General features: G+C 38.3%; 1 protein-coding gene across 3 annotated transcripts in view; it reads left to right on the forward strand.

Moving 5' to 3' along the window:
• LOC121855995 (zinc finger and SCAN domain-containing protein 31-like) overlaps positions 1–18,169 on the forward strand; it is a 38,192-nt gene that overhangs the window by 15,708 nt on the left and 4,315 nt on the right. Inside the window, exons 5-8 of one of the 3 annotated variants that reach the window (XM_042351228.1) lie at positions 745–839; positions 3,677–3,808; positions 9,547–9,702; positions 13,372–13,506. In XM_042351228.1, the coding sequence (XP_042207162.1) occupies positions 745–839; positions 3,677–3,808; positions 9,547–9,702; positions 13,372–13,506 (518 nt within the window). Of the gene's footprint in view, positions 1–744; positions 840–3,676; positions 3,809–4,155; positions 4,333–9,546; positions 9,703–13,371; positions 13,507–18,169 lie in introns of those variants that run through there. The other 2 variants (XM_042351230.1, XM_042351229.1) reach the window with 2 other exon arrangements.

Below are 18,169 nucleotides of genomic sequence, written 5' to 3' on the forward strand. Positions count from 1 at the left end.
CACAACAACCGTTCGAGTGGAATCGCGTTAGAGCAAACACGTTTTACAAATATTGTTCCTCTATTCATCAATCGTGTTAAGAGCCAATTCGCGTTGTCAAAACACGCGCTATAGCAGAACTCACTGAATATTTGCTTTTCTCGGGCTTTCGCATTTTTCGGACTAGGGGTCTGCCCCAATTAGTCTGATTAATTGAGGTTCTACTGGAATGAAAATTTTTTTCCTGTATTTGTTAGCAACGTATAGTTGAAATGACGTATATCTGTATAATGTACAATGAGGGATTTGAGGGATGGAACCCTCTCATGAATTGTGTTCTGTATGTTAAAAAACTGGCCTGATGTCTCACCTGAGAACATGAGTATGTTTTGTTGCCCAATTTTGAATCTCTAGCAAAACATCTAAATGTTATTGTTTTTGTTTCTTAGATTTTGGTTTTCAAGATTAACCTTTAGGCCCCGGGCGACGTTCCAAAACGTCCGCCTATTTTCCCACTTTTTTTTTTTTTTTGAAAAGTTGATTTTTTTCTTCACGATTTAACCCTGCAAGGTGGGGGGGGGGGTGTGTCTGCCAGCAGCACCCTAACCCGGGGCTTAAGGGTTAACGAACCTGTGGGCTGGTGACTTGACAGCATGACCTGCTCAATATTGAATCAAGATGAAGATAGAGTTGGTACTTATAATGCTTTTGAATTCACTGTACAGTATATGCTTGTCTCACATTAATGAAATGTCAATTTTTCAGAGAAACAGTTGAAATCTGCAAGTAAAAGAAAATCAAGAAAAATTGTTGCTTCACAAATGAGCCCTGCGGGAACAATACTAACTGACATTGTGAAGGTTTGTATATTTAGACAGTAGAATGTGATAAATTGTTAAGGTTTGTATTTTTAAACAGTAGAACCACAGAAATTGTTAAGGTTAGTGTATTTAGAAAGTAGAACTTCAGAAACCAGTTGTCTGGCAGTCAAAAGACACTGATACATTTTGAAAATGATGAAAACATAACAATAATATCAACTTGGCACCCATGAAGAGAAGACAGTGTAATTTGAGCCTTTATTAGCTGTGCCTGATCCCTTCATATGATGAGTTGTCAGTTGGGTTTGTGTGTGACAGTGATTCCTTTGTTATTCGGTGGATTTGTATTGAGTAAAAATGCTTACCAAGTGGTCAGTATCAACTACCCCAGGATCTACACAATAATGAAAGTGAAATTGTTCACCTATTCCACCAAGAAAGCTACAGCCACATTTGGTTTCTATGATTGTGAAGGTACTGTAGTTCATAAATACATTTATTTTCACAAATATTTAGAGGTCAGGATTTAATTAAATTACACTACAGGTAGTTCACATTCATTGCAAGGGTATTCTGGTGTTGAAAACCTATACAATTTGTAAAATTGCAGATATGATTTCCCCATATGAAACAATGTATCACACTCACGCACACACGCACACACACACGCACACACACACACGCACACACACACACACACACACACACACGCACGCACACACACACGCACGCACTCACTCTCGCACTACTATTACATTTTTTTTTTTAACGTGGCCTCCAGCCTCCCCCAATAGCCACACATTTGCCGCCATTTTATTACCTTAAAATTAAATATCCTCATACATAAGTAGTTACCCTAGCTTTGTTGAGTTAGTTGAGCCGCAGATCTATGCGGCATTCATTGACTGTTGCCTCTTAGTCAATATCTGCAACTGTTGCCGGCTTTGGGGCCGATGCTCTTGTTCCCCTGAGGCAGAGCAAAGCAGACATAAGGAGAGAGAAGGACAGTTGACATCTCATCCAGGCTGTAACATAACTTTTAGGCTGACGCAACAGTGTCTGTTACCCGGCATAGTGTTCCGCACTTCAGGCGACAGTTGCGTCTGCCTCCGACATGTGCTTTGGTCCCATACAGAAGACGAAACTAGTTCTTATGAGGAAAGGGTGGAGAGGTGACAGGCTGGACTGCTCTGTCCGGATAGTAGGGGCATATGTGCGCGCATGGGTGTGCACTATTGTGTAGGCCACCCCCCTGAGGGCGACAGTCCAGACATCAAAGGGATACACTGGGAGCAAGAATTGTCACATCTAACACTTGTTTATACATCCTTGGCAGAAATAATCACTATTTCCATGGTCGCACTGATGTAGGATTAGTTATACATACAGTGAGTTCTGCTATAACGCGTGTTTTGATAACGCGAATTTGCTCTAACGCGATTTATGAATTCGGAACAATATTTGTATAACGCGATCGCTTGTTTGCTATAACGCGATTTTTGCTTACTATTTCTCCAATTTTGTGGTATTAACTGTGAATATGGTAAAGAAGAATATCTCCAAAAAGCATTCTGATGATAGAATTCCCGGTGATTATCGTAAAAGAAAGGATATAACACTTGAAGAGAAGCTTGATGTTATCAACCTCAAAATCACCCTTCTCCCCCATCAAGTTACATTCATATTTTTTCAAGGTAAAGTGTTAAATTTACTGTATGATTTCATTATTAGATATGAATGTAACATTTATTTAGACTGTGCTATCCTTTGTGTTAGGCTAACTACTAAATTTTTTCGATTTCGAGTAATCTGCACCTAACCCTATTTTCTCCATAAGCCCTGTTATTTCTATTACGCGATTTTCTATAACACGATATTTTACAAGAACACAATTATCGCGTTATAGCAGAACTACCTGTACTCAATTGGTTGGCTGTCACTACATGAAGTGACCGTTACTTGTGGGAGGCGACGGCAAGCGTAGAACACTTGGCCTTCTGTCACTGACTGTAGGGGAGAGAGTCGCGAGGCCACCCTGCAAAAGTAGGCCTATCAACACTGGCACCTGCACCAGCCGTCCCGCCAAGCACTCACAACTCACTTGGTGATCGCCGGTGAACACAAGGCATATTTGCGATTAATGACATAAGGGATGAAAAGAACCTTCGGTGACAATGCTTAGGGTGACATCCAATATTCACCGACACACTGTGAAATTCCCGCTCCCACACTCAGAATATGTCCCCTCCAATAGCACTTTAGATCACGGAGGACACTCCACCACACCCACGCCGCGCTGGCAGCCTACTACTACTACTACTACTACTACTACTACTACTACTACTACTACTACTACTACTACTACTACTACTTCTACTACTTCTACTACTACTACTACTTCTACTACTACTACAGGTTGTACCTCTCTAGTCCGGCAACCTCGGGACCTGACCGGTGCCGGACCATGGAAATTGCCGGACCATGGAAATTCACCCTTTTCCTGGGTAGATAGTGACTTGTGCTTATGCTTGGAAGCACTAGCACCACTTTCTCTGCATCATGGTCTCTTTGAAGACATTGAAGGGTTAAATATCGTATAGTAGCTTCTCAAATTTTGCGAGTTTTTAATTCGACGTTTTTTTATTTGAACACACCAAAAAACAAAACAATTTAAAATTTTGACAGCGGAAACTCGAATTTCGACGTGTTTGAACGGCCCACCAACGTTCAGACGACGTGCACAATCATGTAAACCGTCATTTCTCTTATGTACAAAAGATTCATTATTGTTTATTACTGAATGTCTTTTTGAATGAATTAATGTTTGTACGGGTCTTGGAGAGTTCACTTTAACATGTTTATTATTTTCTTTTCAGCTGGGACCTGAAGACCTTGGGAGTGCTACCTGGTGTGCAATATGTGAAAAGGAATTTCCTTCTGCAGGAAGTCTTAAAGTTCATCTCTCACGTACACATAGTCAAGTTAAATGGTGTCATACATGCACAAAGGTTAGAAGAGTTTTAATTTTTCAAAATATTTTTTGAGGTGCAGAAGCATAGCAATAATATTCTACGTTACACTGTATGTTTTTCTTGAATTTTTTACCTCACTTCAATTTTCCTCACTTTTTCATAGTTGCTAATCATATTTGGGTCTATATCTCCTCTTCACCCTCTTATTGGTTATTAACAGTAAATCCTCGATATATCCTACTTCAATATATTGGAATTTGCCTTTTTTGGACTCTGAGGTGCTTTAGTCACCAAAAATACTAAAAAAAAAAAAAAAAAAAAAATTGAATGAGCAACACATTCTCACTGAATACTGCACAGTGGTTTAATCAGATTTTCTATAGGCCTACTGAAAACCAAGACACTGACCCTGGCATTTCAAGCACCCTCGTCCATTGAAGAGGGTCGTCGTATTTCAACCTCTTCAAAGGAAGAGGGTGTTTAAAACTTAAGGCGTGAGTATGTAAGTGGGCTCGGGGGCTGATCGGGTGTTGCCGCATCTGTCAGGTTTATTTATTTATTGATTCAGTATTATATTTTCATATGATTTTCCTCTTATGGTTTATCATGATTAATATAACATCTTCAGTAATAGAGAAAAAATACAATACTGTATGTAATTTGTAATATGACTTGAAAATAAGAGGATAAGCTGTATCAGAAGGCTGTTTACTCAGGATGTATTCGTGTGAGAGCTTTCAGTAGACCAGCTTACAACAGGGGTCACTATAACACAATGTTTAGTATTTGATATGAAGATATCTTCCGAACTTCGTTATTTACTACCTTCAAGTGATACATGATGGCTCGATTTAGGTACTTGTACACTTAACAACTGCTTAATAAATAAACCAGGGTACTGTATATGCATAATACTGTACTGTACACTACAATATTACTTATTAGGTGATGATAAATACACTGCAGTAGGATTTATTAAATGGTGGTAAATACACTATAATATTATTTAATAAGTAATGATAAATACACTACTCTGTACTCTGGAAAACAGCTAACCCTATCAACTGTTTGGACTTTGTAAACAAATGAGTCATTGTATTGAGTGTGGGATTTTTTTTTTCAGGAAAGTTGATTCTTTTAGGATAATTGTAGATAGTAAATTTAAGTTATTAAAATATAATAAAAAATAATAATATAATTACCTAAGCTAGCCCGGTATGCTTAAAATAGCGGTACCCAAGAAAACGTGATCACCTAAACTTTAAAGAGGTACTTAGCCATTATTTTAGGGGCTGCTATGAGTTGAAGAGAGTCTTGGAGGAACTGAGAAGCTAGAATATCTCTGGATTGCCGGCTGTCTGCTAGATTTTTTAGTCACGTCTGCCTCCCATGAAGTGTGAAATGAGGATGGTGTTTCTACCGCCTTGTACAATTCCGTGACCCAATCGCGCAGTGATACATAAAACAAGAACTAAATATTAATTTTTATTTTTATTTACAAAACTATTTCTTAATAGAAATACATATTTAAATTTTAAGTTAACTACCGCCACCGATATTGTGTAAATAAAACGATATTAACGTGATCCATAGAGAAAGAGGAATACCGCACTACTTCCCGTCTTGCGGGTGCCAAATAGTGTTATTACAGTGAGTTCTGCTATAAAGCGTGTTTTGACAACGCGAATTGGCTCTTAACGCGATTTATGAATAGAGGAACAATATTTGTATAACGCGAACGCTTGTTTGCTGTAATGCGATTTTTGCCTACTATTTCTCCAATTTTGTGGTATTAACTGTGAATATGGTAAAGAAGAATATCTCCAAGAAGCGTTCTGGTGATCGCATTCCCGGTGATTATCGTAAAAGAAAGGCTATAACCCTTGAAGAGAAGCTCGATGTTATCTACCTCAAAATCACCCTTCTCCCCCATCAAGTTATATTCATATTTTTTCAAGGTAAAGTGTTACATTTACTGTATGATTTCATTATTAGATATGAATGTAACATTTATTTAGACTGTGCTATCCTTTGTGTTAGGCTAACTACTAAATTTTTTTTGGATTTCGAATAGTAATCTGCACCTAACCCTATTTTCTCCATAAGCCCTGTTATTTCTATTATGCGAATTTCTATAACACGATGTTTTACAAGAACACAACTATCGCGTTATAGCAGAACTGACTGTACAACCAAGTCTTGTACACTCCATGTAAGCATTTCCCTAACCTAACTAGCTAATTAAATCATTAATTAATTAGCAAATTACAGTGATATCCCTGTTAGACGGAACAATTGGTGCAGAGCACTTCCGGGGATGAGAGATTTCTGGCTAACCGGAAGACTTTCCTAAACCCTGAAAAATCGCCCATCCCCGGAAATATTTCCGATTACTGGAAAAAACTTTCCGAGTGTCTAAACTAAGTATCTTGCACAGACAAACACTAGCCCACATCCTCAGAATGATATGGTCGTGAATGAAGCTGTGTGTTACATCAAGGACTGATATTTTCCACTACCTTGGACCTGTGGGGCATTAGTGGATCTCGTGTAACTGACCTGACCTGACACAATGTCAGGTGGAGGTAGGGTGGGGTATTAGTGATCTCATATTACTGACCCTTTGATACAATGTCAGGTCACCCATTGTTGGGTGGGGGATGAGTGAGTCTGAGGACCTGAAGATGTCTTGAATAAACATGAAAGATAAAATACAGTATTTTTTATACTTACACTTATCGCATTATATCCCTTCACCATTACCTTACTTAAGATTTTTGAACGTGGAGTGAGAAAGCAGAAAGGCGTGGGTGATTAGAGAGATGGAGTGGAAAGAAGTGGTAACATGCACCAGTGTTGCCAAGCGCTAAGCTCCTCAACAGCTGTTCTCTTAAATCACCACCACGTAGTTAACAACGCATAAATTTATGTCATACAATATGGGGTGTGTGGGTGGTGTTAGGGTGTGATGTTGTGGTATTAATTAATAAATAAGCAATAATATTGTGTCGTCAATAACAGTCGTTTGATGAATAGTAGCGTACTACATTTGTTACTACTATTCATCAAACTACTGTACTGTCATTAACAATACAATATTGTTTATTTATTATTCATTAACTAATACCCCAACACCACATCATTCACACACACAACATCTAGTTTACAGTCTTTTGTGTGAGACACTGAGTTGGACGGAGGCAAGGGGAAGGCAAGGAGGCTGGCACTCCCCTTTTCACCAATGATGAGCCTCTTATGGTGTATGTTTTATCATGGTTAATATAAAATATTAAACACATTAGCACAAATTATTACAGTAAATATATCTTTAATGATTAATCAAAAAAGAATAAAATATTTTACAATAGGAATGGCAGGCAAGGAGAGGAGAGGAGAGTAGGGGAGAGGCAGGAACCATTTTGTGGGGTGTGCAGTCAGTTCCCTCCCTCCTTCCCTCCCCAAACCTCCAACACAAGAGGACCCTGGAACATGACGCAATATTCCGTCATGTTATAGCACAGTTCATATAAGGAATAATAATCATCCCATAGATTGGGAAAACAGTTTAGAAGTGTATAAATCACCATGTGTCACAGAAAGTTTGATTAGGGAAATGAATTCTATAAAGCTTAGTGATGGTCAGTACAAAACTGATATGTTACACAAATTTATTTGTCAGTGGTCCAAGGTTAAAAATGCTTTGAAAGCCTTCGAGGTAGATGTACGATAGATGATTAGTGGGTCTCATATATGTTACATGACTTGACATGATTAGTTACATGGCCCATTCTTATAAGCTCCTCTTATATGTTTGCGATGGTGGTGGTGTGTGGATTAGTGGATGTCATGTGTTTGACCTGACCTCATGTTTTGTAAGATCACCCTGTGTACATAAGCCTCTCTCAGTCTCAGTCCTTGTAATTCAGTTGCCTTTGAAGATTTTATAGCACAGTACAGTCAGTCCTTGACTTACGACAGGGTAAGAGACCGACTACCAGGTCGTAAATCGAATTGGTCGTAAGTCGAAAAGGCGAAAATAATACATAGTAAATCTAAAATGGGTGTCTCTTTTTCTTCTCAGCACCACGAGAACTCTCACTTTTACGCTTGCCAGCCATTTTAAAGGGAATTACAAACGAAATTTTGTCAGTACACAGCATGATCACTAACTCCGGGACTCTAAAATACTTAATTTGAAAAATATTGTATACGACTGCGGCGGTCGTATGTCCGGATGGTCGTAAGCCGAGTAGGTCGTAAGTCGAGGAGTACCTGTATTTAATATTTTATATTAACAATGATAAAACATGCACCAGATGTGGCTGATCATACAAGAATATATAATATAATAAATGTTGGAGGTGTGTATCGCTGTACTGTATTGGTATTAATAGCTGGGGCCCTTTTCTGGAAATTTGTAAAACACATTAATGGAAATTAGAAATTAATAGATTTATAAATTGCAAGAAGTTGGATGGTCCATCATTATTTTTATTTTTATTTTTCATAAATACTGTACAGTATTATTATTGTTATTATTTTATTATTTTATTTTTGTGTATTTTTTATTATAAATTTTATTTACTATGAATTATTATTATTATTATTATTATTATTATTGTTAATAATAAACTTTGATAGTTGCTTTATCATTAACAATTAGTTCTAGATTTATATCTTAGTAAAGAAAATATTAAAGAATCAAATTGTTCATATGAACTCCTTGTATTTCATTGGGAATATACGAGATTGTCAAAAAGTTCTCAGAATGTAGCTATATCATTTATTCAACATCATTACAAAATGGCTGACCTTATCAACCTCAAAATACTTCCTGTCCACACCCTCACTTGTTTCAGCAGTCTTGCCACTGTTGGAAGCACCTCAAAAAGTCCTCATTTGGTATAGATCACAAAAAGTCCATCGTGTGAGCTGTAATATCATCCACCAAGACGCTTCTTCTTGAGCCCCATTTTCAGTCCCAGAAACAGCCAGAAATTTCACGGAGAGAGATCTGGTGAATATGGTGGCAGGTTAATGACCGGTATCTCCTTCTCGGCCAAGAACTGTTGCACTGCTAAGATGGGACTTGGTGTATTGTCATGATGCAGGAGCCACCCGTTCCTCTACTTTTCCAGTCGTTTTTATCGAATTGCGTCCTGCAAACTAATCAGCACATGTGTGTAGAACTTTTTCAAAGAGGTATTTCTATAGGCAGTTTTCAGGTTTTGAAGGGTTTTCACCACCGTTTTCCCGAGTCTGCACATTAATTTAATGATAGCGCAGTGTTCAAACGGGACAACTTGATGAGCATCCACCGAACACCAACACTCAACTGACACAATTACACTGATATATCTCAGCATGTTGGCACCTGATTATACAGGCTTATACCCTCTACCGCCTGTTTATTATGTTCACGCCAGTTTGCACATGACTGCAATTCTGGGAACTTTTTGAGTCAACCTTGTTTAATCTGAGTCAGAAATATGTTAAATTCTTTGTGCCCACAGTTTAAGAACCACTACTCTGCAGTATATTTTACCAGCATTTAACAGCATTTTAATGTACAAATAGTTAATATACCGGTAATGTATAAATAGTCATTTGGACAAATGGACAAGATTTTTTGTCTCTCTGAAAGCTTGTAAGTAGAATGTTAGTAAGTACAAGAACACCTGTATTGTAATTTTACAATATTTTTTAAATTATAGCCTTTACAGTCCCAAGATAATGTGAGAGGTTAGATGGTTATTGTATGTTCTGTTTGACAGACAATAAATTCCGAGGAAGAGATGTGTGACCATGTTCGTGATTGTCATGGAAACCTTCCCTTTATCTGTGTTGTGTGTGGACAGAGTTTGAGAACAAATGCTGCCTTTCAGAGACATATGGACATACACAAGGGGCTACGGGGAAGTGCCTGTGAGGTAAGTGCTCACATTTTTAGTGATGTTATTAAGAAAAAATTTCCACCAGGTGGGAAATGTAAAAGAGATTAAGTAATGTAAATTTGGTACAATAAGACCTTATCCAACATGAAGGTTAGGTTCCTCGAAAACGACGTGTTAGGAGAATCCACGTTTGAGGAACTTTATATTTACTGAGAAAAATAAGACTTGTGGAATGCCACCACATAAATTCTCACCAGCTGACTCACAGATGTGTGGCTGCCACTGTGCCATGCTGGCTGTGTGTATGACGTGATGTCACATCGAGAGGGAGTGCAGCCACACAGTTATAGCCATAACCCCTCTGCCTCAACACATTCACTTCCCACATTATACACACACTGATGCTCTTCATTTTTCTTATTTTATAGTTTTATATTATATTTTCTTTATTTCTAAGCCACATTAGAGTATTGTAATGATTTTCCAGAACCTTAATGGTTTCATTACAAGTACAGGAACAATATACGAGGCTGTTGAGTCAGCCAAACAATAATTAGCCAAGGCTTTGGTTATAACCGCCTCCACACACGCTCACTTCTCACACATACACACCCATATTCATCATTTTTCATCTTTTATATTATATTTCTTTATTTGTAGGCCACATTAGAGTATCATAATGATTTTTCCACAACTTTTATGGTTTCATTACAAGTAAAAAAAATACGAGACAGGTGGGCTACTGCTGCTGCACCCAGGCCACTTTGTAACTTATCAACAATTTTAATTTTCTTTTCTAATGTCATCACTTAACAGTTTTTCTTTACTCCACCATCACTTGGGGATAATGTATGTTTAGGAGCCATACTGTTTAAAGGTTTGTTCCCCCCAAAACAGCTATTTGCCCAACATTGGACCACAGAGCATGGCTTCAGATTTTCTCCCTTGAAGACCATTGCCATGCATTTCACCCGCCTTCGAGGTGTTCACCCAGATTCTTATCTACAGCTCTATGGTCGTCGTGTGCCATGTGTCACAAAGACCCGTGTTTTGGGTATTATCTTCGACAACCGGCATAAGTGGCAACCACATATTCATTACCTCCAAACCTCAAAACGTCTTGCCAGCGTGCTCTCAAGTTATTGAGAGTCTTGTGGCACATGTCATGGGGTGCTGACTGAGGAACTCTGCTACACCTTTACCTCATGCAAGTTAGACCCAAACTAGATTATGGGCGTGAGGTGTACTCCTCAGCCACTGAGGCTAGACTTAATACACTGAACTCATTTCATCATGCTGGGGTGCGCCTGACGACCAGTGCCTTCAGGTCTTCGCCAATCCTGAGTCTGCTAGTTGATGGTGATGAGCCGCCCCTTGATCTTCAACATCAGTACAGTTGTACCCCGCTTAACGCGGTTTCACTTAACGCGATTTCTCATATACGCGGTGCCTCGCCAGAACCGAACTTTCACTTAATGCGGTTCATCTACTCATATATGCGGGAAGCGGCGCGGGCACGATGCGCACAAGGTTGCCCAGTCATCAAAACATTACCGAGTTCTTCACCCGCCACCCACCACAGCCGGCCCAAGCCAGTGATAGTGATAATTATAGTGAGGATATGGACTTTGAGGGGTTTGACAAAGAGGCCCTGCAAGCCTCTGTGGTGGATAGTGATACAATTGATACCAGTGATACAGGTGAGGGCCAATAATCTGCCCTCTGCCTCGGAACCAACCCCCCATCCCCGTGTGCCCAGCCATCTTTTCTACTAATGTAAGTGTTAAAAAACCTAATATTATTGATATTTCTCTTAATTATTAATTGTGTGTGCATGCCATCATAAAGTTAAGATAATATTTTTACTACAACATAGTTGTGTGTCGTCAAAAAGTGGAGTTTGGGGATCGGCCCGGACTCCATTTCAATTAATCCCATATGTTATGTTATTCACTTTACGCGTTTCTCACTTTCCGCGGTACCCTCCGGGTTACATTAACCGCGTAATATGAGGACCAACTGTATATATATTTATATAACTGTTTAAAGATACCAAATTAAACTGTAAGGGTGCCACTTACAATGTGATGGTCCTGATTAGACCATATTCCTGTTAATTCTTATGGGAATTAATTCCCCTTTATAAGTGGTTTAATTATCAGTGGCTTCTTTCTGGTCCCTATAACCATTTATAATGAGGGCTCCCTGTTGTGTAAATAGTAATAACATAGTAAAACAGGTATCCTGTACCTGCAAATTAGTGTTGTTTACCTCATACTATTGTGTCACAAACACACCATTTCACACACATTCTAGACTCTTCCTAGCCCTTGTGTTGCCAACCTGTTGTAAGGATATGCATTTATTTCCTGTTTATATCATGCATGGCCTGTTTGAAAGACTATAATTTTTTTATTTGCTTTTTAAATGTTCTCGAGTATACCCGTTTTTTTATGGGGGGGGGGGTGTATGCTTACCATAGCCTGAAGCCCAGAGGCTAATAGAGACAAACTAAAACATAATTGATTTTCCTAGGGTTCTATATCTGCCTAATCTTTGGGGCTTTTGTACACCTCTTTCATTCCTTGCTGGCTTTTGATTATGAGAACGGCTTAGCTTATGGTGGTGTGCAAGAAATGAAGGATTGATCCTGAAATTCTATTTTGTAGCATAGCCTTTTGCCAGATGTGTTAGATACTTTAGCTTCATAGATTAGTCATTAGGAACTGACTTCATAGATGTTAATTGGCCTGAAGTCAATATAATGCATAGAAGTTCAAGTGCAATAGGTATAGTGACTGAGCAGGCAACCTTTACACATGATCTCCTCCATTTGGGGGTGGTGATGTGAGAGGGCAGGTGAGTGAAGCCCTTAGTGCAGGGTTTCTTAACTGTGGTCCATGGAGTGGCTTGAGGGGATCTGTGAACCGGCCCCATGAAGGATGGTTACTTCTGCTCAGAGGGCCTTAAGTTGAAACATGGATTTGTAATCCTTTCCTTGCTGACATGGACTGTATCAAGGATGTAGACCTTGCCAAAGATGAGTTCATTGACCTGAGGACAAAGAAAATAATACAACATGATTTCAGCTAAACAGCTGGCAAAGCGAGCTATGGGAGCTCTGAATCTGTTTACTACTACTGTACAAACCTTTCTACTTCAGAGTTTCTGCATTTGTTGCCATGAAAACGAAAAGTTGAAATTGATTGCCTGTCAAAAATGATAAAAGACAACTCCACAATTTCATGTTCTTATTCAAGCCAAACAACAATAGCCTTCTTATTGAAATTATCTTTTGAGCAGAATTAAAATTGAATTTTGGTTTAATATGCACAATTTGGATATACAGAGTATTTAATTTTTTCAGGGAGTGGCCATTAAATTTAGCATGAAAAAAGAGTGAGGGACATAATTCTTTGTAAAGATTCTATTTATATTATATTTATGACTATGTGAAGAAAATATCCTTCCAGTGCAATAAAATATATTCAATGAATACAAAATTCTGTGTTTATATAAATTTTCTGGGAATGGGGTCCATAGCTTTCAACAGATTCTCATGGGGTCTGTGACTCAAAAAAGGTTAAGAACCCCTGCCTTTGTGCCTCAGTAACCAACCTGTAGTGTGAGAGTCAACTGGTTATGAGCTTTATTACAAGATGGGGTTTCTGGATCAGTCATTCATATTTTCTCCTTGTTTTACAGATTTGTGGCCAGACGTTTTCTCGGACAGAGTATTACCGAGAACATAAAAGGATTCATACGGGCGAAAAGCCATATGAATGTGACACATGCAAAAAAACTTTCCGTAGATCAAGCAATTTATACACTCATATGAGAGTAAGTAATAATGCCTTTGTATTGCACATAGATTGCATTGATTATTGCTGTATTTTCTTTATGACTGTTATCTGTATTCTTTTTTTATCTTACAGTCATGCGCCGGTTAACGTCCTCGATACGTTCTTGGAAACGTGACGTTAACCGAAATGGATGTTGTCCGATCATCACATAAACTTTTTATTTATACTTATGTGTATGTGGAAAACTATATACGTACATATACACTTTTACTGTTAAATCACTACTGTAATGTGATACAGGTGATTAATTTTTATCTCTTGAGCAAAATACATTACGTTTATATTAAAATTATTCACTGTTTTACAAGGATTCCAGCAACACCAAGCAGATGGGGGAGAGGGTGGGAGCGAGCGAGGGGGCGTGGGGGGAGGGGAGGTAGTACGTTTGACAGTTGGCACAGGCCCAGGTCTAACGCGTGTATATTTATCAGTTCTAAGGTGACTAAGCTTCTCTCTTATAAAAATCCAGTGAAATGACCTGGCTGAATATAATTAACAGCTGGGATTCTTGTAACATACTGATTAATTTGAATATAAACATGCTATAATTTGCACTAGACAAAACATTTTTAGTACCGTAATCAAATTAGTACATGTGCACTCCAGCTTTGCACTAACGTCATTTATTTCTATTACGTTTCTTTTAGTATGGTGTGTGCATGTAAATGGATGAAAATAAATGAAGAAATCTATGTAAATCTACCTAAAAATACAATTGAAAAACTTTTTTATAAAATGTACTACAGTACTATACACTAATGTACAAAAATATTTATCTCTTGAGCAAAATATATGACATTTATATTCAAATTATTGGTTGTCTTGCAAGGATTCCAGCAATGCAAATTATAATTTAACTTTAGTCTGAGATATTATATAAGATAAAAACTGTAAGCCTAAAAGCCTGGCTGGGGGGGGGGTAGCCAGCCATGCCACCCAGCGAGGGGTTGGTGGGGGGTGGGGGTGTTGAGGTGATAAGTTTGAGGTGAAGGTCTCTGTGTGTCTCTGTCTGTTGCACAGAGTCGTTCATTAACCAAAAATTTCCTTAACCGAATCCATTATTTCAATGGGATATTGGGTAATTGGTTCCAGCTCACAGAAAAGTACATACAAAGTAAAGCCAAAAGCTCATAAAGTCAGAAACACTTCTAAAATTACCCTAAATCGCCCTTAAATCACTACAGTATACTCTGGATTTACGCGGTTTTTGTTTACGCGTTTGGTCATTTACGCTGCACCTTGCCAGAATGAAATGTTTTAATTACGCGGTAAATTTCATCATTTACGCTGGTGAAGTATAATTTGTTTACTGTATTTACTGAAGAGATTTGTTTTTAGCTCAAAATATGTAATTTACGTTGCTGGAATTCTTATAAGATGGTGATTATTTTAAATATAAACATCATAAACTTTGCATTAAACTTACAAATTTTAGATCTAATTTAAGAATTTTATTACAAAGAGCAAAAATTTTATCTTTTGTGCAAAATATATGATGTTTATACAGTATCACCCCGCTTTACATGGTTTCACTTTCCGCGATTTCTCATTTACGCGGTACCTTGTCAGAACCGGACTTTCACTTTCCGCGGTGCATCTACTCAAATACGCGGTGAAGTATAATTTTTATTTTTTTTTAATTTAGCTCATAAAATTCATACAAATTACCCGGCCAGAATATAATTTACATTTCTCAGTGAGGTAGGAGCGAGTGAGCTGGGAAGAGGGGGAGGGGGGATTTGAGTCCATTATTTGAATGGACATTAACCTGGCGACTGTATTTCTCTTAAATATTAATTGTGTGAGCATACCATCATAAAATTTAGATGTTATTTTTACTACAACATAGGTATTGTGTCGGAAAAAGTGGAGTTTGGGGGTCGGGCCAGTCTCTATTGGAATTAATCTCATATGTTCTGTTGTTCACTTTACGTGGTTTTCACTTTCCGCGGTACCCTGTGAGTTCAATTGACCGCGTAAATCGGGGTACTACTGTATTCAAAATAATCCATGTCCTGCAAGGAATCCAGCAATGTCAATTATATTATCCTAACTTTAGTCTGGGGTACTATTTATTACTAATCATGTAAGCATACTGTTTACCCCCAAACATTTCTCTGGTAGGTAGGGAAGGAGGGAGGTACCCAGTGAGCATGGGAAGAGGGGGGGAGGTGGGGTATTTTGATTGATAGATAGTGTCTGGGTGAAGTATAATTTGTTTATTTACTGAAGATATTTGTTTTAGCTCATAAAATTCATACAAATTACCTGGCCAGAATATAATTTACATTGCTGGAATTACAATTTGATGATCATTTTGAATATAAACATCATAGATTTTGCATTAGACATACAAATTTTAGATCTAATGTAAGAATTTTGATTAGAAAGAGCAAAAATTTTATCTTTTGTGCAAAATATATGACATTTATATTCAAAATATTCCTTGTCTTGCAAGGAATCCAGCAATGGCAATTATATAATCCTAACTTTAGTTTGAGGTATTATTTATTACTAAAAATGCAAGCCTACTGTTTTCACCCAAAAATTTCTCAGAGAGGGAGGAGCCAGCGAGCGTGGGAAGAGGGGGGGGCCGGGAGTTGAGTCCATTATTTGAATGGACATTAACCGGCGACTGTATTTCTCTTAAATATTAATTGTGTGTGCATACCATCATAAAATTAAGATGTTATTTTTACTACAACGTAGGTATTGTTACGGAAAAAGTAGAGTTTGGGGGTCGGCCCAGTCTGTATTTCAGTTAATCCCATATGTTCTGTTATTTCATTTATGCGTTTCTCGTTTTACGTGGGCCTCCACGGGTTCAATTGACCGCGTAAATGCAGACTCCACTGTAGTCCAGAATGCGACGTCTAGCTTCATTCCTAGGTATGTTAATGCCTAGCAATAACTCGCCAGGCCAACATACAGGCAATTAAAACATCTAATAATTACTTAATGCGTAATATTAGGAGGACACGTCGATACCTGGCATTTAATTGCAATTCTCAAAACCCCCTCCCGCACCCTCCATCACACGCATTGCTACCCTCATCTCTTGTAGAGCGAGCTGTAAACACATGTCAACTCTCGAGGGGTGGAGCTGGGTGGGATGCCAACGTCGCATTTTGGACTATATCACAAAAAGTGGTATTTCGAAAAAAACGGCTTTCTGTTCAATCCAGAATGCAATGTCTAGCTTTGATTACCCAAGCAGGAGGTGGAGAGGGAAGTGACTTTGCATATAAGGCCTCGTTAGCTTAGGTCCAGATGATAATTATAATTTTTATTTATTTATTTTTTAATATTTTCAATATTAGGAACATTTACCGGAAGGTAAAATGTTAGTTTACATATCCCAATTAGGATACTCACTTTACTCTGATGAGGAAGAAGAAGGTCCTGGTTGTGGAGAGTAACTAGGTGTGGGAGGGGACCCCAGCACCACCACATGTGAAGCATCTTCCAGAGATAGATGAAGATAGCTGTTTTGAAAGGTTTTTGAAGATTTCCAAAAGCCCACTTCTTTGATCTGACTGAGGCTCATATGCCGCAGAAAGGCCACAGACCCTGCATATTTCTTGGTGTCATGTGCCAAAAATTTCTTACCAGGGTCTGCTTTACTCACTAACTGAGATAAATATTTTGTCATTTGATTAGGAGACAATTTCTTACCATCCTGCGATGAGAATACATAGGGGCTTCGATTAGGGAATCTGGTTAACCATTCTTGAAGAGTCCTAACTGGGCACAATATATGAGGAACCCTTGTCTCATCCATCAGCCATTTTGTCGGTAAGTTGAGCCCTAAAATCCTCCCTTTCATTTTTTCTTAGAATCTCCGTAGGAAAAAGGGTGACATCTTCCTCAGAAAATACCAATAATGATGGATTATTGGAAATTGAAATCAGTTCACTGATTCTCATACCTGATGCTGTTGCTAGAAGGAAGGCTGCCTTCTGGAGCAATCTGTCCCGGTTCAGATTTATATTGAAATTAGGCCCCATAAGAAATTTAATAACTTTATCTAGAGACCAAGGTGGGATTCTCTTAGGCCGAGGAGGTCTTCGAATAAAAAAGGACGATCTGAGCCTTTGATAAATTCTTGGGTTCAAAGTAATATTAAAACCCCATGCCAGAGGGTCAACCAATGCTAATTTATAAGATTCAATTGTCGATCCTTGAACATCTTTAACTCTGAACAGAAAATCTAAAAATTCTAACACAACTGTTTCCGACAATGTGATTGGAGTCGTTCACCAAATAAATTGTTGAAAAAGTTTCAAAGCTTTCTCATATTACATAGAAGTTTGGGGCCTATGACCTTCTATCACTTGGGTAACGATATTAGAATTACCCAACAATCTATTTAAACATCTTTCGAGAAACTCCAAGCGTGAAGTGCCAAGGATATCTCGAACTGAGGGTGCAGTACCTGTTCTAGATATCCTTGTTGCAATTGTAGTGGATGCTGGCACCAGTCCAACAGATCGAGACACCACGGTTGTAGGATCCAATATGGTGCAATTAAGAGGACCTTCCCTTGGAAGGATCTGAGTTTGTGAACCACTTTGGGAACAGATACATTGAATTCCAATGGTTCCAATCTATGAGTAGAGCATTTCCTAAAAGATTCGATC

This window comes from Homarus americanus, unplaced genomic scaffold (genome assembly GCF_018991925.1).
Source record: "Homarus americanus isolate GMGI-L3 unplaced genomic scaffold, GMGI_Hamer_2.0 scaffold19117, whole genome shotgun sequence".
Lineage (NCBI taxonomy): Eukaryota > Metazoa > Arthropoda > Malacostraca > Decapoda > Nephropidae > Homarus > Homarus americanus.